Here is a 25,724-nt window from a genome sequence, read left to right on the forward strand (position 1 = left end):
ACAAGAGGTGGAAAAAAAAAGGTGTAAATGAATGAAAGGGGTAAGGCAGACCCCTCCTGAACCCCTAGGATTGATGAGGGGGCTATTAAAGTTCCCTGCGGGGCAAAAGAAAAAAAAATTGCGATTTTTCGCGGTAAAGGTGCTTCCTTGTACGTTAACCGGGCAGCTAACCGGCAGCGTAACGGGAGTCCGACATATTGTGTTTTTTGAACGTTTGTGATATGTGCACTTGTGGATTTTGTCTAATTGAGGTTAAAAAAATATATATATATCTTTAAGCGTGTTCTGGCGCGCTTACGTTTTGGGTTTGGTTTGCGCTGCAGAGACGATACGTCACGGTTATGCGATGCATCATGAGGCGTCTCACGGGCTACGTGATACGTCACTTAATAAAGAATATATTTTACAGCTATAGATATTAGCTTTTAAAAAACCAATGAAATTCACAGAAAAAACCATAGGTTATAGACCATATATAGTTAGGAATTTGCATTTACAAAACCTTGAAAATTCACTGAAAAAACCATAGGTTATAGACCATATATAGTTAGGGATTAGCATTTAAAAAACCTTATTTTATTTGCACAAAACCATTGAAATTCCATATATAGTTAGTTGCACTAACTATATATCGCGGACCCGCAATCCACTGCTAATGATGTCACATATTACATCATTCATGACATGGTCAGTGACATCACTGATGACATCACTGATGACATCTCAAATGACATCACTGATGACATCACTGATGACATCTCAAATGACATCACTGATGACATCACTGACATCTCATTTGACATTACTGATTACATCACTGATGATATCATTTATGTGATAATACATCTTCAGACTCTAATATAACCTTAGATACACTCAGTGTAAACAGGCACTCGCAGACTGTCACACATCCATGGAGTTACTCACACACCTAGTCAGTCATGCAAAGAATCAATCACATCTCCATTTCCTCAACTATACAGTTATACACACCTTACTTATTCAAACATATAGTAACACATATTTACTCTCTTATACAATCCTTGATACAAGTTCACAATGATTCATACAGCCACTCACACATTCACTGGCTCTTATGTTCAGTTATTTATATATGTCAACTCTCACATGGAGTGTGTTTTACATATGTACTTACTTTGACATGTAGCACTGAGATATCCATTCACTCACCAATATACTCATGCACACAGTCAACTGTCCATACAGCTGTTTCTACATGCACTTTTGAACCCATACACCTAGGGAATCAACTGCTCACACATCTATGCACAGAGTTATACACCTCCCAGCCACCCACACACATACTCAGTCTCCCATACAAATACTTGGGCAACCATTCAATAACCCATATAGTTACTGATATAGCTACTGATTTAAACATGCACCAGTTTACAGAACAACATAAATAATGATTGCCAAATTAAGACACTTTAATCACTAACCCATACACTCAGTGAGACACATTTAATCATTCTCTCATACAGTCAGTCATGCACCTACTAAATCCTTCATCCAGACACTTATACATCCACTCATTCTTCAATATGTAAGACATATTTTAACTTTACAGAAACATACAGTCACTGGGTGTTGTCATCAGTGATGTCATCAGTGATGTCATCAGTGATGTCATTTGAGATGTCATCAGTGATGTCATCAGTGATGTCACTGACCATGTCATGAATGATGTAATATGTGACATCATTAGCAGTGGATTGCGGGTCCGCGATATATAGTTAGTGCAACTAACTATATATGGAATTTCAATGGTTTTGTGCAAATAAAATAAGGTTTTTTAAATGCTAATCCCTAACTATATATGGTCTATAACCTATGGTTTTTTCAGTGAATATATATATATATATATATATATATATATATAGACATATATTTTCTACACCCTGTTCCTCCACAAAACAGGACTCCACTCATGCTGGTTACGTTCAACGGTTTATTTCGGCAGCTGATAACTCATTTCTCCCTTCCACTCATACTGGAGGGGTCTCCTTCGGGACATAGCATCATAGGAGGCCAAGTTCCAAAGCTTCACCAGCAATTACTTGTTACTTGTTACATGCCAAAGGGCATCCAGGTGGTGAGGTGCTGGTCGAGTTGGTAGCTAGACTCACTATGCCAGTGGAAAGAAGGAGGGCCAACTAGAAACAGCCTGCAGAGGAGTTCTCGGGGACAAGTCTGGGGGCTCAAGTCGCAAGGGTTCTGGGAACAAGGGGGTGCATCCGGTTCGTCAATACCTGGGCTGGGGCATAACCCTGGCCCAGAGAGCCTTATTCCGCCAAAACTAAGTCGTGAGCACCTCAGGCTGCTCATCTTAAGGGTGCAACTAACCTGAGAGGGGAACACTTCTCCTGTCCAACTAATTTTCCTTCACGTACAGCGCTTATTTAGAAAGAGGGACTTCAAAGTTACCCGCTCTGCACCTTCTCGTCTTACATCTCAAGCCATTGCTGAGAGAGATATCTTTGAGTTATCCGCTCTGCATCTTCTCCGTTTACACAGCTCCTGGGCTTCCGGCCCGTATCTATACATTCTGGGGACTCGGGGAAGATGATACACGCCATCATCTTCAAACTGTAATATACAGATTTCGTGACTCCACTGTACGACCGTTGAACTTTCACCATAAGGTGCCGTCTCTACTTCCCTGCTTTCATTGAACTGTCCTCATTCACGTACTCAGGTGGTCGGTGGTATATCTGGATTCTCAGCCCATTTGTAACATGACCGCATCATCATTGGGTTTTGTTGTAGGTATGCTATCCTCCACCTGGAGGTAGACCAACTGGTAATACAGTAGTGATCAGAGATGAGAAAGTGCTACAGTGAAGTGAGTTAAAATTCCCTACATCGCCACTTAAGAAAATTCTTTAATTGTCTGGAGATGTGGAAAAGAAAAAACAAGGTGGTGCATGTGTAGATTAAGTTACTAATCTTGCGCACTGATTAGTCCATGTGTGCAGTCGACATGCTTCAGCCACATTGGGGCCCGGCCGGGTGTCTTTCTTCAGGAACTATAAGTGAATCTAGTTGCAGAATTTTGTAATTCCAGTAAGTGGGTCATTGACTTGCCACTCTTCTTATGGTCATTAGCAGGTCAATCGTACCTATAACTGTAAGTCCCTATTGCTGGCCTCCTTGGGGGACCGGCGAGCCCTCCAAACTGTCGGAAGCTCAGTTCTTGACTTGTGCTCGGTCTGAACACGGTGCAACTAATTTTCCGGCCTTTTCTGGTGCCAAATGGACGTGGTGGCATTTCCTCTGTTTAGGTAAAGCCTTGGGCCGTATTATCCAAGGCAGCAGAGGCCTTTGAAGCCTCCTACCTTGGTATGCTGATCACTTCTCCATCCTGCTTGAAAGAGGTGACGACACCTCCGACCAGAGAAGGCATTGTTTCTGCCCTTATTGAGCATGGGCGACTGCAGCGAGTCAAACTGTTCTCTGGTGGCAGGCTGGTCTACACCAGTCAGCCAGCACACTAGTAGTCTAAAGTTTTCAGGGGGCACCTATAAGGTGCTCTCTGGGTGCATGTATTAAAAACCAATCACTGGAATTAGTGTGGGTTCATAAACACGATATGTTTGATACCAAACATCTCTAGTTTCAATTCCCTGTTCACTTGTGATATCTAAGAATCAACTTGGACATCACAGGGGCATATATGCTCATGCAGATATTTCTGCACATGTAGTATAGTTCACCCTGCCTTAGGGCTGTAAGGCTTGCTGTAGGGGTGACTTATATACACTGAATACAGTGTCTGCAGGCATGTGACATGCCTGCAGACACTTTATTCAGTGTACATAAGTACATAGGAGGTGTGCCATGTCATGCCTTCAATTTTCTCTGCACCATGGTTCTCATGATGGTACTGAGGGGTCCCTTAGCGGGGCACTATACATGCTGCATTTCTTGGGGGACCTTCTTTAGGTTCCTTGCCCTAGGTACCAAGGGTACTCTTTAACAGGGACTTACAGAGGATGCCAAAGGTTTTGCCAATTGAGGGAGCAATTTACAGTTTTAGGAAAAGAGATCTGGCACTGGGGGCTTGGATAGCAGGCACCCAGCGCATATCTATCAAAATTGCATCAGATACCTGGCAAAAAGTGGGGTTAACCAATTCAAAAAGGGGCATTTTGCTACATCCAGTCACTAACCTTAGCCAGCACCTTTAACCACTGCAGCAGCTTGCAACATCTCTTAATCTGAGACCTCTTACCTACCAGTGACCATTCCTTTGCCGTCTGGGTTGCAGGGTTGGTCCTCCAGCGCCTTGGCCATGTCTGGTTCAGTTGTATCTGGCTGAAGCAGGATGCACTGCCCACTTGTAATACCCTCTTTTTTGTGTCGTTTTTCTCATCTAGAACTTGGCAGCTCCTACTGCTTTCGCCAGCATCTCTTCTTAGCCCCCACCATCCTTGCTGGAATTGTATCTTTGGATCGACATGCCCTTCTCCTTTACCCACATCGCTCTTTCCAGTCCTTTTCTTAAATATGTGCCTGTTTTCAAGGGCTAATTGTGTGCTGCAACTCCAGAAAATGCTTTTGAACATACTGTATGTGTAGGTTTGATGAACTGCAATTTTGAATCAGAAAAAAATCGATAATTAATTTACCTTGAGAGACTTTGAAAGAAGTCTTGATTTTTTTTTTTTTACTGGGCCGTGTTACTTAAAGATCTGAATGTTTGATGAGTAGGTCGTTTTTTTATTGGTGCAAGATACTTGCAGCTAATTAATTCTTATTTCTTTTTTTAGGAAAAGTTGTCCTGCAGTGATTAAGCTAAGATTGGGCCTCCGAAAGGATCGACTAATTGTTATCGCTGCCAACCTCCAGCATAACCACAGAACAGCAGAAGCTGTTCCTGAACAAGAGATGAAGAGAAACAGGCTTCTGCATCCTGCATCGCTTGCCAATGATATCTCCAAGAAGTTCCTTGATACCCATGACCTGAAAAGACTTCTTCGCTCGCCCCCGGAGGCATTTGGGGATGGAATACAGGTCTTGAAAGACTTAAATTCTCTCTTTGCATCCGACCCAAAGGCCAAAGTCAAACTTGTTTTTATAGAGGACAAATTACTAGTGAAAAGCATATTTGTTATGGTGTCATACATGCAAGAAGTTGCTCAACATTTTCCAGCGTCTCTCTATGTAGACCTCCTGCCTGACTTCTGCAAAGAATTTGATTTGTACACTGCATTCTGTGAAGAAGACCTCTCGAGCTGGAAAATATGTGCTTACTGCATTGCAAGGAAAGGAACACCGGGAATCCTGCGGTTCATTCTGGTCTCCATCATGCAGAGCATTCCCAAAATGAACACGCAAGTCAAACACATAACCTTGAGTCCTGAGATCTTGGATCCTCTTGATCTTGCAGCACTTCTGCCTCATGCTTCCATCAGGTACTGTATGCCTCTTGTTATGGATGTGCTGCACCAGAAAATAGCTCACCCAGACACCACAACAGAAGATGAAACTAAGGCGATTTTGCATGTCTTGCTGAACACTGACTCACTTGAAGTCTACTATCAATATTTGAATGACCTAAAGACCATCTGTCCGCCAGAGTTGTACCAGTTCTACTATGACACCTGGCATCCCCGCAGACAAATGTGGGTTAAAGAAGACGTTAGGACTCAGGTCAAGGAGGCTAACATTCATGCCCTTGCAAGATGGAAGCACCAAGCAGTGAAGTCCCAGTTGTGTGATTCTCCCACTTTGGATCAGTGCCTCCAAGTGGTTCTCCGTGATGGTGACACCATGTTTTATTTGGTTGAGTTTTGCCAAGTTCCACAGTCTGAAGAGATGCTGACCCAGCAGGTATTTCTTCCTCTAATGAATATCTCCATGTTTGGGGTTTCTGCTACCAGCACTAGCATCAACTATGCACATTGGTGCAGAGGCATGAGATCCAGTCTCTCTGTGCTTCTTACTTGGAGGCCCTCTCATCCCTCTACTTTCCCTTGTCGGTCTCCATTGACAAATTAATCTGAATGGGTAGGCCTGCAGTCTTGTCCCTTTGAGAGGCAGAGGCTGTACCCTCATGTTATTGTGAATTTGAGTGGTCACGGTTCACTGTGGCTATATGTTGCTTTCTCCCAAAAAGAAATGCCAGTGGGAGAAAAAAAAATTGTTTCACTTTTTGTGTGTGGGGTTTCTTCAAGCAGCTGTACCCAAGGAGGTACTGCATAATGGTATCTGGAGCAAGTGTGAACGCATATTCAGGCATTTATTACTAGAAGTGTAAAGGTCACATCCCATGTTATTACCACAGTGCATCGGAGAGCCTTCAAAATCATGGTTGACGATCGTTACTGCTTCATTCTTTGTTCCTATTCAGAAACTCTGGGGCTCTGTAATACGTTTTTTAAAACTAATACATTTGAGAGAAGAGTATGGCATTGACTGCATATGCGAATTTCATATGATTACTATCTTTTTTTGAGGGGAAGGCGGGACGAACAGCATGACTTACTTAAGGTTTCACCTCTTGTGATTCATGGCACCATCCCAAACTCAAAAGCAGTGAGGTATCAATACATAGTGTTTCTGCTTGTATACTAAATATAGTCACTGTGTATTCCTGAAGATGTCTGGTGTGTCCGTAAGAAAAATAAGCACACATTTTAGTATGCCCATTCTAGCATCCAATAGCAAAGAATGTCATAATTCACAATAATTAATTCTATGTGGAGACTTAATTCTCTAATGGAGCTGTGATCAAGGCTTCTCCTGAAACCTTTGATTGCCATCTCTTAACAGTTATTTTGGGCCACTCGTTAATATTTTGTGTTTTTGCTGGATGGACTTGCATCCACAGGGATGTTGGGCTTGGCTTGAAATGTGATGAATTGCCACAAGACTTATAGTTTGAGTACTTCATAAAGTTACTCGTTTTTTTCTGCAGTTAATCCTTGATCCATTTGCCCACCAATCCGTTGCTTGCTGGAATGTTAAAGTTTAAACCAGGGCCATAGTTGTTGATATAGTTGACACAATATTTTCATTTTGTTAATCGTGCATTTAGCTACTTTGATTCTGTTTACTTTCCCTTCGTTCTGTTAAGATTTTTCGGTGGCTGGCCCCCTCTCTATGCACAGTTCCATGCGATTTCCTACGGTCATCTCCTGGGTTGTCTTCTTATGTCATCCCTTGAGTTGTCTCATCTCCTTTCTGCTTTTGTTGAATCTGAAGGGGTTTGGCATCCATGGCGGTATACAATTAAGGGTTAGTCTCACCTGTTAACAATTTTCTGAATCCACATTAGTTTTCTTATTTTTGTTGAGGACTGGGTCCCTTTCTGGGCACTTTTTTCTCACCTTAATTTCTGGTCTTGGGAGGTAGAGGAGCAGAAAGGATCCTTGGAGGGGAGATGGGTTAATACCATCTCAAGAGTTAGCAGCACATGCACCGTGTTCTGAAATAATTCTAGGGGATCACATTTTAGTCAGTAAAGGAAATCTGACTTCTTGCTTGTAAATACGAAGAAAGCCTCTTCAATTGTCATTTGGCCGGCACTGCCATCTGCTCTAGCAATGTCCATACCTAAATCTAGCAGCCTCGTATTTGTCTCCTTTACTAAAGTTCGACCCCCTGTTGAAGATTAACCCAAAGTGACTCAGTTTTTCCAATGTCAGCATTTTGCCAGACAAAACTCCCTCTCCCTGATTCTGATGGAGTTCAGATGCTTGAAGTAGTCCTTCATAGTGGAGAGGATGATGAGGAAGCAGCCGACCTACTTTAGCTTCATTAAAGTAATGCTGGCCTTTGCCTGGGTGTATGGAATGTCAGTGGTCTTGTCGTATTGCCTGGTACTGCTCTTGTTTTTCCATATGGTCCTCTTAATGAGGAGAGTACATCATTTGGAGTGATCATTTGTTGAACTACAGAATTGTTGGAGCTACCTCTCCAATCCGAGGAGGCAACAACTATTTCAGTTTTTGAAATCTTTCCGTATTTGTCCTCTATTGCTGAGTCAGTTACCCTTAATTGAAGCATCATTAGATCTCACTTAGCAGCTTGGTCTGAGTACTTTGCTGCCTCGGTTAGAATCTTCGGGCCAGAGTTGCCAGGCTGTGACACTGTGCAATAGGACTTCTAAGGCAAGATCTTACTCCTGAAAATGTAGTAGTGCATGCTTCTACTTGGATTGTTAATCCTAATTGCTTCCCTAATACTCCTTTGGACAGGGAGTTGGAGTTCATTATTGCTGTGGGTAAGAAGTACTTCTTTGGGCGGTTTGGTACTGTGTTCTGTAAATATCCATTGTCTTCGAGCTGTCTATTGCCACACCTTAGAAAGATAGCATGTAAAGTTGTACATGCATTCAGAGGAGTTCAGCATTTTCTTTGCACAAACTGTTCAGGATTGATAAGCCACTGGCAAGCAAGTCTTGTATTCTGGCCTGGCTGCCCCTAAATAGGTTCTAGTGTTCTCGTCTACAAACATTACAGTATGCGCTCTCTGAGATTTTCAGAAGATGTCCAGACTTCCTGAATGGACCTGCCCTTTAATAGCACCGAACTGTGGTGAGAAAACTCTGCTTTGAAGAAATCTAACAGCAGAGCAACATTTTGCTCTCTGGATCTGGCCTCCTCAGAGTGTCTGCTCCACCAGCAATACCGAAATTTCAAGGTTACTCCATTGTCTGCGCCTTCTTGCACAGCCTATTCAACAGCTGATTTTTCGATACTTCAAGTGTGGCGCTAATGTGACAGGATAGCAGCAGTAGTCTTCCTCCTCCACACGCATCACCCTAACAGAACCTGTTCAGTTTGCACTGTGGCAAATGTGGGCACCAATAGGGGACCCAATCTATCACTGAAGTCTAATTTCGGACCAATGGTTTCTGCGTATTGTCCAAGTTGACTATGCCTTGCTTTTTCTGCTTACTCTCTCCCATATATACCCAACTTTAATAAGTTCCTATGGATCATGCACAGTTCCTCTCCAGGGGAGTGTTGATGTTGCTCACAAATGGCACAATCAAGATAATGCCCAGAGCGGATCAAGGGCTTATGTGGTATTCTTAATATTTCCTGTTCCCCCAAAAGAGGCCTACGGCTAATTCTAGATCTGAGCATTGAATGCATTCCTCCAGAAGGAAAGATTCAAAACTAAGAATCCTGTGCAAGTTATGCTGACCTTTGACTATGAGGACTGGATGTTGTGCTTGGTTCCTCTCAATTTAATTCTTGGTCTCCTTCTCTTGGCCATACATTAGTCTGTCTGGCCTTTATGAAGGTCATGTTGGTAGTCGTTGCTCATTTTCTTATGTTTGTGTATAGAAGTATGGCTTGGCCTCTGCTAGCCTCAGACCACCTTCAGATTATGATTTTACTACGCTTTCATCAGGCACTGTTGTATCACCAGTAAGCTACCCAGGAAGAGCCATTTTGCTTGTTCAGTCCTGCATGACTTTCTGGTGTATGTCCACTCCTGAAACTCTCTTCCTTTAGAGGGGAAAGCTTTGGTAGTGCTTCGAAAGTTGAGGAATCTGCATGTTGAAGAGTGAGTAATGTACCTTTAGTAACTCTATGGTGGATACTCTATATACCCACAGATTAGTCAAAGCCACCACTTCGATCCGTGGATTGGAATTGATCTGGCCTCGATTCAGATTTGTTTGGGTGGAAAGCAAACTCCAACGTAAAATTTAACAACCACTAGATTCAGCCCATCATCCCCCCGCCCCATATACAAATTAACATAAAAACCTAAGAAGTTAAAAAAAGCCAATTGAAGTTCTAAAGTAGAGAGTGGGGCTTGGAAAATGGACCTAAGAGAGCTGAAAAGGTGTTATTAGTCGACATCAAATGCTATCTAATGAGGACAGCTTATACTTCATTGGAAATTGGTGTCACCAAGGGGGTTAATGTCATCATGAAACATTTATGTATTGCTGTGAGGTCACAGAGACCCCATCACAGATGTTAATCAAAAATCTTAGTCTAGTAGGCGGGAAGTAGAGAATTTCCATCTTTAATCTGTAATCAATGAGTGGCTACCAGGCAGCTATGCTTTTTTTGGCAGTGTGTGCTAGTCTGTGTGAAATGTTTTCCATTGTTAATGTGTTTGTGGAGATGATTAAACTATAGTGCCGTGACTGGGACCTCTTTCTTTTTCCAGAAGACTGCCGTAAGTTGCTTGGCTGCTTTTGTTGTTTTTTTACCGACTGGTGAAATACAATTTTAGCCACAGAGAATGACAATGTCTTTACCTTCTAACAATTCTGATTAACTTTTACAGTTTCTTACGTTGAGTAGTCCTCACTAGACCTGTTTTGCTGATGTTTACTAAAATTGCATAAGAGTACATAAGCTTCGTCATTGCACTCTCTCATTACAACGCGATTTACCTTTTAGGATGGTTTGGCAGAAATGGTTGAACCTAAAGATGACCAAAATGGAGACCTGAACAAGGAGATGGATAAAGTGGAGAATGAGAAGGTTGAAGAGCAAAAAGAGGAGACTTTCACACTGATGAATGAAGAATTGAATGTAGATGTAGGACAGGTATTCTTGAGAAACCTAGGTTATTTGATTTCCATATTGTTCACTTTCCATTTCTATACACTCGCAATCTCAATATCCCAAAGCATATTTATTCTTATTTCTGGTGGCTATTGATAGTATGACAGGAAATTGTACTTTATAGATGTTCATATCGTCACATTCAGTCTCCATTGGCTTGTTCAGCAAGATTTTGTCTGGCATCACACATTTAGCCCATTTATTCTCATGTTTTTGCTAGTTTGTAGCCCTAAATGTATTATATTCCTCCAGTAATTCTTTTTTCTTTTATTAGTCTGGGGTTACCCTCTCTAACCTCTTGAAAACTGAGCTCAGGAAGCCAGATATTCTTTGTGCCTTATAAACATGTCATTGGGGTTCTATTGTCATGCTTCTGTGTCTCCTTCGTGCACTGACTTTGTAGTGATTTCTTTTCTGCGACTTTATCAACAGGTTAGTACAGGAGCTTCAGAGGAACAGTTGGAGCAGAGCGAATTCTACAGCTGGGTTGACTTCTGCTCTTTCTTGGATGCATGGTGCCTAGAGAGGAGCACAAGATTTGCTATCCGTCAATCTGTACCCCTCAGTGTGGAGAAGGCTGGAGCAGTGGTGGCCCATTCCCTAAAGTATGAGACTGTGAGCATGGGCTGCCAAGGAAGCAACTTGAACACCAGGTACATTTTAAAAAACATTTAATGCTACCATTTATGTATTCTTTCTCGTCTACCTCTCTTGAATTATGATTGGTTAGGAAGTTGGTTCAAACGTGCAGAAAAGGCCAGCTAACACGTTTTTTGTTGACTGTTAGTAAGTTTTAATAGCCATACTTTGTATTTAAACCTTAAGGCATTTGTAGTGCCTCCTACTTGTAGTCCTCTTGACTAAGGGTGATTTTGTTGATTGATCGGGTAACTAGTAACTAATGCTGCTGCTTCACTGTATAACTGTGCTTGTTGTCTGGATGATCAGCCACATTGTTTATTCCTCAAAATATGGCAAGTCAGAATAGGAATCTTTATTGATAATCTTTAGATATGTGTCTTGTCTTTCGGTTTCTTGGGCAAAATTGTAAAGGAGTACGATTTTTGTGGTGGATAAGTTGGTCTTAACAATTAGTTTGTCAGACCCTTGATTTATGATAGTTTAGGGAGGTTTTGTAAGTTAAAGTCAGTCCAAGTATCGATAATTGTCTTTCACATTTACGTCTAGAGGCCCAGGTATCCATTTGGAAATTAAATCTGTGTAATCCTCACCTACAGCCATATGGACAGACCTGTTAATCTAACAGACTGTTCACCCCTTATTTGACTGTACTGTTCTACACCATTTCGGAATTGAGGTTGTGAAACACTTTCTTTGCAACAACGTTTTTGGGAATAAACTTTATTGCATTTTATTCGGGCATATACAATGTTTTCCACATTTCTGTACATTCAGTCTTATCTGTTAGATACATTCACTTATACATTTTTCAACAGCTTTAAATTATTATAGGGCAATAGCTATTTTTTTGTGTGTGTCTTGATTCTTTGAGAGCTTAAAGATATATACATTCATAAAAGTATAATACATTATAGTAGACCCATAAAGTGTAGGTATTTAACATATGTAATATAATATGAAGACAAAACTTGCATATAATAGCTATGTTTTTGTATTCATTCTAGACTATTTCATTTTTTTTGTCCTCATAACCACCATGAATCAAAATGCCAAGACTGATTAGCCATCAACCAGCTGTCTCAGTTTATCAAAAACTGGCAGGGATAAAAGCGGACATAGTGGGGGCCAGACAGCCCTCAGCTGTTTCGGGCTCCACCGAAAGGCAAAGACCAACCGATTACCTAAACAACAGTAACCTAGATCGGAGTGACAGCCAACACGGGCCGGGCTAGGACCCGGCAGCAGCTGTGCATATGGTGTAGGCAAAGGGACACCATAGTAGTGTAAACATCGGACCCGGGGAAAAAAAACCCCGGGCAATTCATTGCATCCACGATAACAAATACCAAAAGGCCTTTTTACTCTGGTTGCGTGACCTAGCCAGGTCCATGCGAGTAGTCTGCAAGACGGACGCTTGCCAGTCACTGAAGGAGGGAGGTAAAGAGTCTTTCCATTTTCTGCATATCTCCCTTCTTGCTAGCAGCACTGCGTAGAACACCAAACTCTTGGCTGAACTCTGAACTCCATCTAGAATCCCAAATATCACCAGAGGCAAGTTTATGGTAACCAGAAAACCCAATGATGTTGTTAGATTGTTGCTAATCGCTTCCCAAAAAGTGTCTAATCGGGGGCATTCGAAAAACATATGGGCATCCGATGCGACCACAAGCTCACACTTGGCGCATGAAACTGAATTACCTTCAGTGAATTTAGATAACCTAAGGGGAGAGTAATATGCCCTATGCAGGGTATAAAGGTGATTTCTGCGTAGCCAAAAAGGCTTCACAATGTTCCATAAAAGCCCAAAAGAAGCAGACCAAAGGCCTTGCAAGTTATGGCCAAAAATTGAAGAGCCCCACAGCGAATCTGGTAAGCTAAAGTCCCCATCCGTTTCCTCAAGTATAAGTTTATACCACTGGGAGATCTCTTTTTTTTTTTTTAGCTGATCCGCTGTTCACTAGATTGGTAATTAGCAGGCTATAGCCACCAAGAACAAATTTATTACCTCTATGGGGTAAAGCTTTATAGGCTTGAGTCCAACTGGCCATTTGCAAGTATTTAAACCTTGGAAAGTTGGGGCCGATCTTGATTTGAAGATGTTCCCATGACAGTAAGTCCCCTTCAAATAAGAGGTCTCCCCAAACTTTCAGGCCTGCCTCTCTCAAGGGTAACGCCAAGCCGGATTATCAGGTAAACCCCATAGCAGTTTTTTTTTCTTCACAAAAATACCCCTGTTTTATAGATTTTGTTACATCCGCCCATATTTTTGCAAGACCTTGTAGGACATTCAGTTTGATGATTTTTTAGAAAAAACCTCGGATTGACTGACACCTTCCCCATCCAACATAGCAGAGAACATTAAGCCTAACCCGTGGTCAGTGGGGATTTTCAACAACATTAGAGTATGAGAAAGCTGAAAAGCCCATGCGTATAATTTTAAGTCAGGAGCAGCCAAGCCCCCCTTGTCCCTTCGCTTCCTAAGTTTTTTCCTGGCTATTCTCGGCAGGTGGTTATTCCAAATGAAAGATGAGATACCTGACTGAAATTTAGCTAAACAAGATTGGTCAAAATATAAGGGAATGGTGTTAAATAAAAAAGAGATTTTAGGTAAAATCGACATTTTAATTAAATTAATCCTCCCAATGAAAGAAAGTGGGAGGTGGGACCATGATTGCAAAAGCTTACGACACTCTTTTACCACAGCTAAAAGGTTGACTTGGGCAACTTTATTGATGTCTTTCATGATATTCAAGCCCAAATACCGCATCAAAGAGCCTGCCTGTACCTCCGTAACACTCTCCTCGTCATTCCAAACAAACATCTCAGTCTTTGCAGCGTTGATCTCCTATCCAGATACATGACCGAATGCACGGGCAATTTTTAGAATTGCGGGGAGTGCGGTACTAACCTGTGAGGTGAAAATATGCACATCATCGGCATATAGGGCTACTTTTCTCTCCCACCCTCTATATGAAAAAGGTTGAATAGTAACCTCATCCCTCAGTTGTTGCGCAAAGGGTTCGATGTAAAAATCAGATAGTAGGGGGGAGAGGGGGCAGCCCTGCCGTGTTCCCCTTGAGATGGTAAAAGGGTCAGACAGGTCTCCATTTACTAATAAGCATGCAGTTGGATTAGGTATAACAGGCCGACGGTTCGGCGGAACCCCGCTCCCACGCCAAACTTGGCCATGGCCTCCGACAGGTATACCCAATTGACCCTGTCGAAGGCATTGGTTGCATCCAACGTAAGAGCGGTCATCTGAAGGTTCTCAGCCGATACCATATCTATGGCTCCTATCAGGTCGTAACTATGCGGATTTGCATTGGGTTGCGCTGGCCCCCACTTAGTGGTGTTAAATAAAGGATTTCACATAGCTTCTTAAGAAGAGTTGAGGTTTATGTGCAAGTCTGTGACGCGTATTCACACTTCTCTCGGTTTCCAGCAACTGCTCATGCAAATACAAATTACAGCAACCTTCTTTATATTGGATTCCATGACCTCCTAGTATTATGAGGTTGCATGGAACTTCCAGCTACAACCCTACAGTACTTAATATAATTTCTTAGAAGAAAGTGCATTACCTGTAATTACTTACAAATGGGGTATTTAAAGAAGATAGAAATGGCATTTGGGTTGATACTTTACAATGTTTTTGTGGTAATACTATGCCGTACCCAGGCCAACTTCCATATCTTGTACTGCTCAGTGTCTACTGTTTGTGTCGCTCTTCATAATTTTACTTTTATTTAAATGAGTATGCATGGTTTGATGTATGGCTTGTACAGCTGTTGTCTAAACTTGTTCAAATACTGTTGCACGTTTCTCTCTTATGCAGAAAGTGTAGTCTGGGTTTAGGCTGTACTTCTCCAAATCTGAAAGTTCTGAACTGTACTCGTTCCACATTTCCTCTATTGTAACCATTTCAGTTCTCTGCTGTATTTACAATTTCTTAGAGGAGAACTTCAATTAATGCAATCTTACTTTTTGTCTAGGAAGAAATGTCCAGCTACTATTCACCTGAAACTGGGCCCCCAGAATGACAAACTCATCGTTAGCAAAACATATCTCATGCACAACCATGACTTGAAGGAAACAAACAATTTTACGCAGGGAGCAGCACAGAAGTTGATGACCCATGCCAGACATACAACACGGCTGGCTCTCGACATCTCTAGGAAGTTCCTGGAGTGGAGCGATTTGAGCAGACTCTTGCGATTTCACTCGATTCCCTTTGAAGAACATTCCCAAATTTTGAAGGAGTTGGACTCCCTTTTTGTTTCTGACCCAGGAATCAAGGTAAAGTTAGTTTTCCTTGAGGAACAACTACTGGTGAAGAACATCTTCATTATGACTTCTCAAATGCAGGAAGTGGCTCGGGCATTTCCTGAACACCTTTATGTGGACTTTCTACCAAATCTCCACTCAAACTTTGATCTGTACACTGTCCTCTGTGAAGAAGAGCTCTCTCATTGGGTAGTGTGCGCATACTGCATTTCAAGGAAGGAAACATCAGACAGTTTGCGATTCAGCATGGTATCCATCATGCAAAGCATCCCCAAGATGAGCACCCAGGTGAAATATGTCACTGTGGGTCCTGATGTTAGGGATCCTCCGGTATTGGAGACGATTGTTCCTAATGCCTCGGTTAAGTATTGTGTGCCACTGGTTCTGGATCGGCTGTACCAGAGCATTGCCCATGTGGATTCCATAACTGGTATCAAGATCAAGAAGTGTGTCATCAATTTATCCCAAACCCGCACACTAAGTATTTATAACCGATACCTTAATGACCTAAAAGCTGTTTGCCCTGTTGACATTTTCAATTATTACTATTCCACATGGCACCCTTGTTGGAAGATGTGGTCCAGAGCAGACAACGGTAGCCAAGATTCCGAAAGTAGGATATGCGAATTTGTTAAGGCTATGCATGAACGATTAACTGCTCACTCAAACCCTTCTCTGCATTATTGCCTTCAGATGATACTGCATGATTGTGGCGCACTTAGTTTTTTGTGCCTTCCAGAAACAAACTTGATTAATGCTTCACAGTCTGACATGGACAGTTCTTTTGAACCTGCACATTTAAATGTGATGGATAAAGACCACTTGCAGGAATCGATTGCCTCTAAAGAATCCAATAATGATGGTTGTCAACCTCTTATTGAGGAACCCTTTGAGCTTCGTAATCCAGAGTCTCAGCAACAGTTTCTGCCTCTTGCATCTATAGACTCCCCGTTTGTTCCTTGTCAAGAAACCTTGCCTCATCCAGCCCTGGAGTCCTTGCCTCATATTGACATTGAACCCTTGCCTCATCCTACATGTCAACCATTGCCTCTTCCTGACCACGGGAGCTTGTCACATTCATTTCATCAGCCATTGCCTCATCCATGCCAAGAGTCTTTACCTCCTTATGACCATGAATCCTTACCCCCTCCTGTTATTGAACCTTTACCTCCTCAAGACATTGGTCCATTGCCTCCTCCTGACACTGCTACATTGCCTCCTCCTAACCATGAGCCCTCCATTGATCCTGAACAGGTGCTTCGGTTTGATAATGATAGTTTGCTACTTTCTCATGAGGTGTCTCAACACTTTCCTAATGAAGAACACATGTTTCTGCCACAAGAGAAGTCGCCACTTGTTCCTTTTGACGAGTCACCTCTTTCCCAGGATTCTCAGGTTTTACCTTGCCAAGAGCCTCATCCTCCACTTCTACAGGAACAACAGACACTTGGAAGCTATGAACAGGAATCTAGGACTCTCCTGGAAACTCAATCCCCTTCTCAACATACTCCTCAGGAGGAACCTCATTCTGTGCCCAGCATGGCCCCAACAAATTCAAATCAGGTATCCTTACTTCTTTCTATTTCCAATTGATTATCATAAAGCTTAAGGGGAAAGAATAACCATTTACGGCTTTAGCAGGAATGAACGTTGTCCTTTAAAGGGATGCTCCTTTAACTTTTCCTTCCAGTTATTGTAGTTCTTCTTTGGCCTATTTTTCTGTTACCTTAAATTTTTACCAGATTCTGATATAAAGCCATTTAAAACTACCAAGCATAACATTAATCTTGTCTCCTTTCTCTGTGTCGGCGATGTTACCTTAAATAGCTAAAGGGACTGAAATGTGAAAGCCTCTAGGCCATCCCATTTTTGCCATCCTAAATAAACCATATTATTGTTTCTAGAATCTTATTGCACTTTTGGCATTTGACTTACTAAGGTGCAGCTGCCATTGTACCTCAGGTCTGTTAGGTGGAACCTCAATCTGTAAAGGGTAGTTGAGGCTGGAATAGTAAGAATGCTCTAGATTTGAAACTGTATTTCATTGACTAGTTTGTCTGGGGGCTCTCTGCCTCCGGTAGTACTGAAGGGCCATAAACTAATTTCATTGGCAGAGTAGGATGGGGATTGTATTAGTGGAATGAGTGTGTTCTTTTATTTCAGGATTCAGGGGGAAAATTGTGGAGCTAGGAGTGTGCTGTCATACCAAAATGGATTCTGATGCATTGTTCTAGGAACTCTTCTTATGGCTTATCCAACGAGTATTTCGTGAGCTACTGGTAGCTCTCCAGCTTCCTTTGAGTAGCTCTCCTGTATGCACCTTAGCCTGCCAAATTACAAGCTTTTGCTTGGTTGAATGAACATTTATACCAAATTTGTGTATTTTCGGAACTCGTATGACGATAGGTGGAAAATGGCTCAATTTCCAGAACCTATTTTAATCTGATATTTGAGTGGTAAATGATATGGTGCAGGAGAGACTTGCTACTGATATTATTTACCTTAGTGCCATGAGCTTTGAATCTGTGGCTTTTGTTACCTATCTTAAGGCTTCCAAATTGAAAACCGCTTTTTTGACGTTATTGATGGCACCCTGCCTGATGCCCTGAGGTGATCACTGCTGTCTTATCCGACGGAGGTCACTATAATAGTAGTTTGGAATAATGTTCGTTTACCATAAGTAACTCTTGTTATAGAAAAGGTTTGAGACTCCTGCTCTAAGTTAATGTGAATTGTGGCAAAAAGCAACAGAACATACTTTTACAGACAAGACTTGCTTTTCCTTTCTCTGTTTTGGTTAGCCACTCTTATTTGCCCTTCTTATTGGTTTGCAGCACCGTCTTAAAGCATTATCCAAGTACGCAGTAGCCCATTATCTGAAGATCAACATCTCCAAAAATAAAGTCTAGATCTTTCCTAGGAATAGACCAAGATAAAAAAAAAGGAATTTTAATTGGTTCTGGAAATTGAGCCATTTTCCACCTATCGTCATACGAGTTCCGAAAATACACAAATTTGGTATAAATGTTCATTCAACCAAGCAAAAGCTTGTAATTTGGCAGGCTAAGGTGCATACAGGAGAGCTACTCAAAGGAAGCTGGAGAGCTACCAGTAGCTCACGAAATACTCGTTGGATAAGCCATAAGAAGGGTACTGACCGATTTGAAATAGTGACCTCTTACCTTTATCCTGGGAAGGTTTTTTCCAAGACTGGGTGGGATACAGACCACATGAAGCTGTGTTCCAGTAGGGGCCTCTGTCAGGCTAACGCCTAACTCCGATTTTACAAAACTTGTTGGAGACGTCATTTAGGGCATGTACTTTCACTCTATAGGGCCCAAATGTCCCCCACCTTTGGGGGTCATTAGGATGGTGGACGGACTTGCGTCCCTCCACCACCCCCGAGGTAGAGGGACCGTCCGCATGGGCAGCGGCGGTCCCTCCATGCAAATTAGGATGTGACCGCCACCCTGGCGGTCACATCCCGTACCTTTAACCTTGCGGCAGGTGCTGCTTGATGCAGCACCCGCCGCAAGGTTAAAAATGCATGTATTGCATTTACATGCACAACGTGGTAGGCACCGCGCGGTGCCTGTCGCTTTGTGCATGTAAATGCTGGGGGGTACCATAGGTACCCCCCATGTGCACAGCCCGACACCCTGGGGGCCCGCAACGGGCCGCCAAACACCAAAGACCACATGCTTTTCCACGGCGGAAACCCCGCCGTGGAAAATCATGTTTCCGCATGCATCCTAATATGGCTGGCGGTGTCTGATGGACACTGCCACCATATTAGAGCTTTTCCGCTGCGGGACCGCGGCTGAAAAGCTGCGGACGGTCTTCCCGACCCCCCCTGCCATCCTAATCTGGCGGGGGGTCTTTTCAATCACCGCAGCAGTGAATCCGCATCCTCCGGGCCGGCGGTGGCTTACGCCTGCCCGGAGGATGCGGATTCACTGCAATCCTAATCGGGCCCCCTAGTGTTATACGTGTGAAGTGTTGGATAATAGCTACTGGCATTCTTTTGAGGAGACTGAAGGTCGAATCTTTTGTCAGTTATGTAACTTGAATACACTTTCAGCCCCTCATGTCCTCATGGTGAGATTGGCTTGTTATCTTCTATTATTTTTCCTTGCAGCGGTAGTTCGGGCTGGACTGTTCCCATGAGTCACAGGGTCATGGCTGATTTGCATATAGCCATTGTCTGACCTAGGGTGGTGTGGAGTGCAAAAAAAACGATGGATTTAGGCCCAGATCTTTGTACTGGGGTGAATGTAAGACATTGTTCTGCATTCTGTCCATCAACTGTGTTTTTTGCAATTTTCACCCCGAGTGGGCTGGGTATGCTCAGACGTGAGTCCCAGACTCTCCACATCACTGGAGTCAAGCTATCCAGGCTGAATGAAGGCTGATAGCCAGAAACCGGTCCTTGGATGCTTGATTCCGGTCTAGGAAAGACATGGTAGTTCGGGCTTGACCTTTCCCATGAGGCACAGGGTCAAGGCTGATTTGCATATAGCCATTGTCTGACCTAGGGTGGTGTGGAGTGCAAAAAAAACGATGGATTTAGGCCCAGATCTTTGTACTGGGGTGAATGTAAGACATTGTTCTGCATTCTGTCCATCAATTTTTGCAATTTTATGATATGCAAAGCTCGTGCTGCAGACAGACATCCTGCTGAGGGGCCTTTGCTACGAACTCCTCCTCCAGACTGTCACCCCACCAAAGCGTTGCTTCATGCCATCCTTCTCTATATGGCCCGAGGCGTTGGGGTCCTGATGTCATTTAATGCCGCAGATTCTCTCAAATGTATTCGAGTCAATGACTTTAGAGCGGGCCCATGGGCTTACACAATGTCACGTGTCCTTTTTAGCATTATTTCTCGGCCTTAATGCCTTTAAACTGTCTTATCGATATGTGTCCATTAAAGCAGTTCTTTAAATAACGCTGAAGAATGTTAGCTACATCAGAGTGATTAACCAAAACATGACAACAATTACATTTCCGGATGGAGACTTTTTTAGGAAGCATAATTTGAAAGTGATTTACATTGAAATAGCTATTAAAATGTCTTTGAAGAAAGTAGCATTTTCCGAATGCTCAGTTTACTACGAAAATCAAACTTGGGCTTTTAATCTGAAGTCAACGTAATGTAAGTGTGTTCTGAGTTCTGCCCTGTTTTTGGCTGGTTGCTTCAAAATTAAGGGCAAATGAAAGTTGAAGGTACTAAGTCACACAATGCACGCACCTTGCCTAAACGCAAGTAGAACATTCCTGTGCACATTTCACATGTCTAATGTATACACTTTAGACATGATGTGGGCGTATGTTTATCGTTTTGAAATACTTCCTCATTACAGAGAGTGGCGGAAGGTCATCTTCATTTGTGGTGAGCTCCGCCTCGGCATGTCTCGCACTCTCATGCTATGGAGTGGACAATAGCCCCTAGTTACAGCGACCCCCAGAGGCCGCAGCTGCCCATGCTATGCTGCATGCTATTCCGTGGCCCACCACAGCGCGCCCACGGGCCGGCCTCTCGTGCAGAGGGCAGCGCCGACCCTCACCAGCCTGCTTCATACAGCCCGATGGGTCTCTGCGCGTGCTGCGGCCCGTCGCACCCTCTCTGTTCCCCAGCAGCATGCGCAGAAGATTGTACTTTAAATGGCAACATCCGCGCGCAGCTTCTGCGTGAGGGGCCGCGGGACTCCCACAGAAGCTCCCAGGGTCCATCACCACCCCGTTTTTGTACCAGGGTTATTAGTGGGCACGATGGCCCAGGGTTATTAGTGGGCACGATGCCATGGGTCCTGGTGCAAGCAAGTGAAGCTGTCCTTGTCGCTGCTGAGGCGGCGATAAAACACAACAAATATCAGCATTCCAAAGCCCCTAAGGGCTCTAGTTACTAGCGCCACTGCACCTGCTGCACCAATAGTAGGCACACTGCTGGTTTGAGTTCGCCAGCATGGGGCGATCATGGCAGTTGTGGGGGGAGGGTAGTGCTCGCTTCTCGGCCATTTGGCACTGCGGAGTAAGGCAGGAACCCACAAGGAGTGGCTTAAAGGCCTGCACAGGTGGTTTATCAAACATACCTCTCTCTCTTTTCTACTGCAAGGCTCCAACGTGCTTTAAGGTATTTAAAAGACTAGGTCAGGTATTGTGGCCTTTTGTATACAATTCAGTGTTGAATCGCTCATAGGAAACAAAATAACTTTAAAAAAAAAAGAACTTACTAATGTCAAAAACTGGTGACATTGGGCTGTCAGGCAGCAAGATTCATATTTTGGTGGTAAAAACAGAAACATAAAGTGCAGCTTTAGCTCGCAGTCTCAGTGTGAGGTGCTTTAACTACCAAATAACCATGCAGGGGACATAGTAAGCCTCGTCGCCATCTGAGCCCAGTCCACCCTGTTTAGCAGCTCGACCTTGCGGTACATTTGAAGGCACTTACTGGCACATCATATAAACAATACTGCAACACAAATAGTATCAGCTCTAACTACTCTCACACATAGAACAGGTACACAACAGCAGCAGTGCAAGCATCAATAATATATAAAAAAAAAAAAAAGCAACAGTGCAAGCTTCGTTCATATACACAATAGTACAGCACAAGCAGCACACAATTCCAATTCAATAAGTCGGACATTACTAGTCATTAAGCTGCTACTGTTGCACTATTATTAGCAATACCAACAGCTCAAACTTTTAGAATGCGAGACCTATTGCATGTCTCGCATGCTGTCTGTTTTTCTTTTCTGACTGGCTTTATCTCAACGGTCTCTCTTCTTATTTGCCTTTGTCTCATGGGAACTGCCGATATCGGCCCTCACTGTTTCTCCCTCACTGTGTTTGTCTACTACCTTATACCTTCCTCTACATGCCCCCTACCTTCCACGTTCCTCCATTTTCTGCTGGCCTCTTGTCCTCTCCTTGATCTACCTGCAAAAACTCGTTGTAGGCAAACCCAGGGTATCTTTCACTTTGTTCCTGTCCCTCTACACTCTGCCTATTTCTTTCTCCATCCCAAGCAGGTTTCCTCTCCCTTTATTCCTCTCTCACTTCACATCACTCGGCGCCACCCCAGCATCACTCGGCGCCACCCCAGCATCACTCGGCGTCACTCGGCGCCACCCCAGCACCACTCGGCGCCACCCCAGCACCACTCGGCGCCACCCCAGCACCACTCGGCGGAACACATGTTATAGATGTCACACTTGAAATTGGTAGAACTATTGACATTGTAAATGAGAAAATTATTACTTTAACTAATTTCAAATCCAAAACATAACAACATTTTTGCTCCTTTACAAGACTAATAGCTCGAACGTACCTATTGCGAGACCTATTACATTGCAAATGCTTGTTTCACTTTGTATGTTGTAGTATGCAAGATGCACCTTTGTGGATAGGATATTAAATATATTGATCACGTTTCTGTGCTATACTTTTTTACTATGGTGCACACCGATCTTTAGGCCGAGTGAAACTCGGACCTATTGTTGTCAACCCAAAAGCTGACTTTTTACGAGCAGATTTTCGAAAGTTCACGTGACCACAAGCTCCTTCGTGCACGAGCTTGCATTTCACCCACAGGCTTCCCCTGCCAGCAGCATTCTTCAAAGGGTTCCGTTGCCCCGCCCCCTGCTTCACAGCCATCTGTTCCCCAGCACCTCCCCTCTCTCTCCCCTAATTATTCATTCCTGGCCGGCCCATCTAGTTTTGCACTGCTTTCGTTTTCCGCTTGAGCCCGCCGAGTTCTCTCCTTACCACTTAACCCTGCCCCCACCACCTCTCGATATTGCTGCTTGAGCTTTTGCTATTTAAACTTGTGACTCTTCTGGCTAACTGCACAGTCAAGCCGATAACATTTTCCCCATGCCTCCCCACTTGTTTAGGGCTTGTTGTCTCATCTCTCTCCCTTCCTACCGGATCCTTCCCTACCCCCTCCCCCCCTGCTACTGGAACAATATGTATTTCAGGGTTAACTATTGCTCATGCAACACTATCTGTCATCCAGGTGCTTCATACTGTATGGAAATAGCTGCATTTCTCTTTTTGCTTCAGTGGACACCATCTCATATCTGAGGCCTTTAACCAATGTCGAGCTGTGGTTATTTGTAATATCAATACATCTAGGTCACGTAAATACAAAACATGGTGCATTACAAATGCTATAGGTGTCACATTTGCAAAAGTTATAACTATTGGCATTGTAAATGACAAAGCTATTAATTTAGCTTCTTTCAAAACCAACACATAAATAAAAAAAAATGTCATTTACAAGACCAATAGCTCAAACTTTCATAATGCGAGACCTATTGAATTGCAAATGCTTGTTTAGTGATGGGAACAAGCATGTGTCTATGGTCATATGGCATAGTTTATACTATTAAGTGTTTTAGGGTCATGTAAATTGTTGTGATGTTTATGCAATTTTGAACATTCCCCGTATGCTGCCTTATTTAGAGGTTGCACCTATAGAACTGCTCTTTTAGATCTGCAGTTATTTAGCATACTGTATAAGGTGCTATGCATGTTGACACTTTATATAGTAATCAATGTTTTTTTTAAATGATGAATATGTAAACTATTTTTGTTTTATCTGGACCGCTGTAGGAATCCCGTATCATAATAAAATAAAAACTGAACTGAAGCCTTCTTTTCTGAAGCTGTGCAACCCAGTTTGTGCTTGGGGGGTGTTAGGGGGGCTGTGCTCTTGGTGAAGATTGTTTCCTATGCAATTAACATTGCTAAAGTAGATTGTCGAGTTGGTGTCCTTTGTAGCCCTCCATTTTAGTTAGTGGCAATTCACAATAATTTCAGGGCACCAAAGTAAAGGGGACCGCAGCAGTGCGTGTTCCTTTATGCCAGGGCTGTACTTAGTGAGCAAATTCATTTTCAGTTGTGGGTTTTAGACTGCACAACTGTTGAACAGACCTATTGCTAACCTAATGGACTTTAGGCCTATTGGACTTTGGGCCACTCCTTTCAACCATTGACTTTCTTTGACCAGCCTCTTTCTGCAACGTGTTCACTCACATTTTGGCTTCACTCAGTGAGGTACTGATTCCTCACCCACTCCTCCTTCAGTCTCCCCTTGAGGACTTGCATTAAACTGTATGACTGACTTCTCTTCACTTGTAGTTCTCTATGTCCGTTCCGATTGGCTCCCTCTCATTTATCTCGCTTTTACTATTGCTATATTTGGGATATAGGTCAGAAATCTCGCTCAGCATCCATCTGGCAACTATCTGAGAATTAGATATGGCAAACGTAAGCCCCTAGTATTTGAAGGTTTGAACTGTCCTTTGCCTTAATTTTGTAGAATAAATAGTTAGAATTTGAATTATTATGGAGATTCCTCTCCCTGTGAGCATGGCATTTCATCTCTGTTGATTGTAATACTGTTCCACGATAGTGGCTTTCTTGATCATTTACTGCTTGTTGTAGAAGTCAGCACTTTTTTCTTAAGCGCTTTCTGACTATTTATCAGCTGTTTATTGTGTTTAATTGAGGCGTGGGTTACAGGCCATACACTTTGCTCTACTCTGAAGAAGAGCTCTAGCTCCAGAGTTGATACCTGCATGGTATGTACGGTACTCTGTGGAGTATACTTTGTATACTATGGTGAGCATTTCTAGATGTTAAGCTGGGATTGCTCCGCTTGTGCGCTTTTAGTTCCACATTTGTGTGTAGAGTTCTACCTGCTGTGTTGGATTATTTCACTGATGTATGATATACATTTGTGAAGTTTGGGAACCAATGTTGTGTACTTTTGAAATGTGTACCCCTTAAGAGTCTGTGTATATGATCTGCCTTTTGATTATTGGTTTATGTACAATGACTCTTACTAGTTTTGGTTAATATCCTTTTGTGTGCCCTAATGCTTCATTTATGGGCATACGTCAATAAACGGGTGCTGTTGATGAGAGAGTACAACATTGAGGGTGTCTATCCCAACATTCCTTCAGGTATTTTCACAGGAAGTAGCTGGTAGTCTACATTATTAGTTTGTGGTTTTGGCTTTCCCTGGGATCTTGCCTTACTTTTTGGTGATAGATGTTACTTATGATTGTTGGTAAAACTTCTCTACTTTTGCTAGATTTAGAAAATTATTAACTAAAAGCTTATCTTGTGAGCTTTAAGACACTACAAGCTTTGCTCTTCAAATTCTGTTTTATAGCCATTGCTGTTGTGCCTCTTCTGCCCCTTCGTCTAGACGTTTGGTTT

General features: G+C 42.9%; 1 protein-coding gene across 2 annotated transcripts in view; it reads left to right on the forward strand.

Annotated features, from left to right (window-relative positions):
- LOC147701861 (uncharacterized) overlaps positions 1-25,724 on the forward strand; it is a 750,024-nt gene that overhangs the window by 17,664 nt on the left and 706,636 nt on the right. For both annotated transcript variants that reach the window (XM_086930494.1, XM_086930495.1), the window contains exons 3-6: positions 4,794-5,856; positions 10,401-10,550; positions 11,001-11,221; positions 15,203-17,057. In XM_086930494.1, the coding sequence (XP_086786620.1) occupies positions 4,794-5,856; positions 10,401-10,550; positions 11,001-11,221; positions 15,203-17,057 (3,289 nt within the window). The remainder of the gene's footprint in view (positions 1-4,793; positions 5,857-10,400; positions 10,551-11,000; positions 11,222-15,202; positions 17,058-25,724) is intronic.

This window comes from Lissotriton vulgaris, chromosome 7, assembly GCF_964263255.1.
Source record: "Lissotriton vulgaris chromosome 7, aLisVul1.2, whole genome shotgun sequence".
Taxonomy (NCBI): domain Eukaryota; kingdom Metazoa; phylum Chordata; class Amphibia; order Caudata; family Salamandridae; genus Lissotriton; species Lissotriton vulgaris.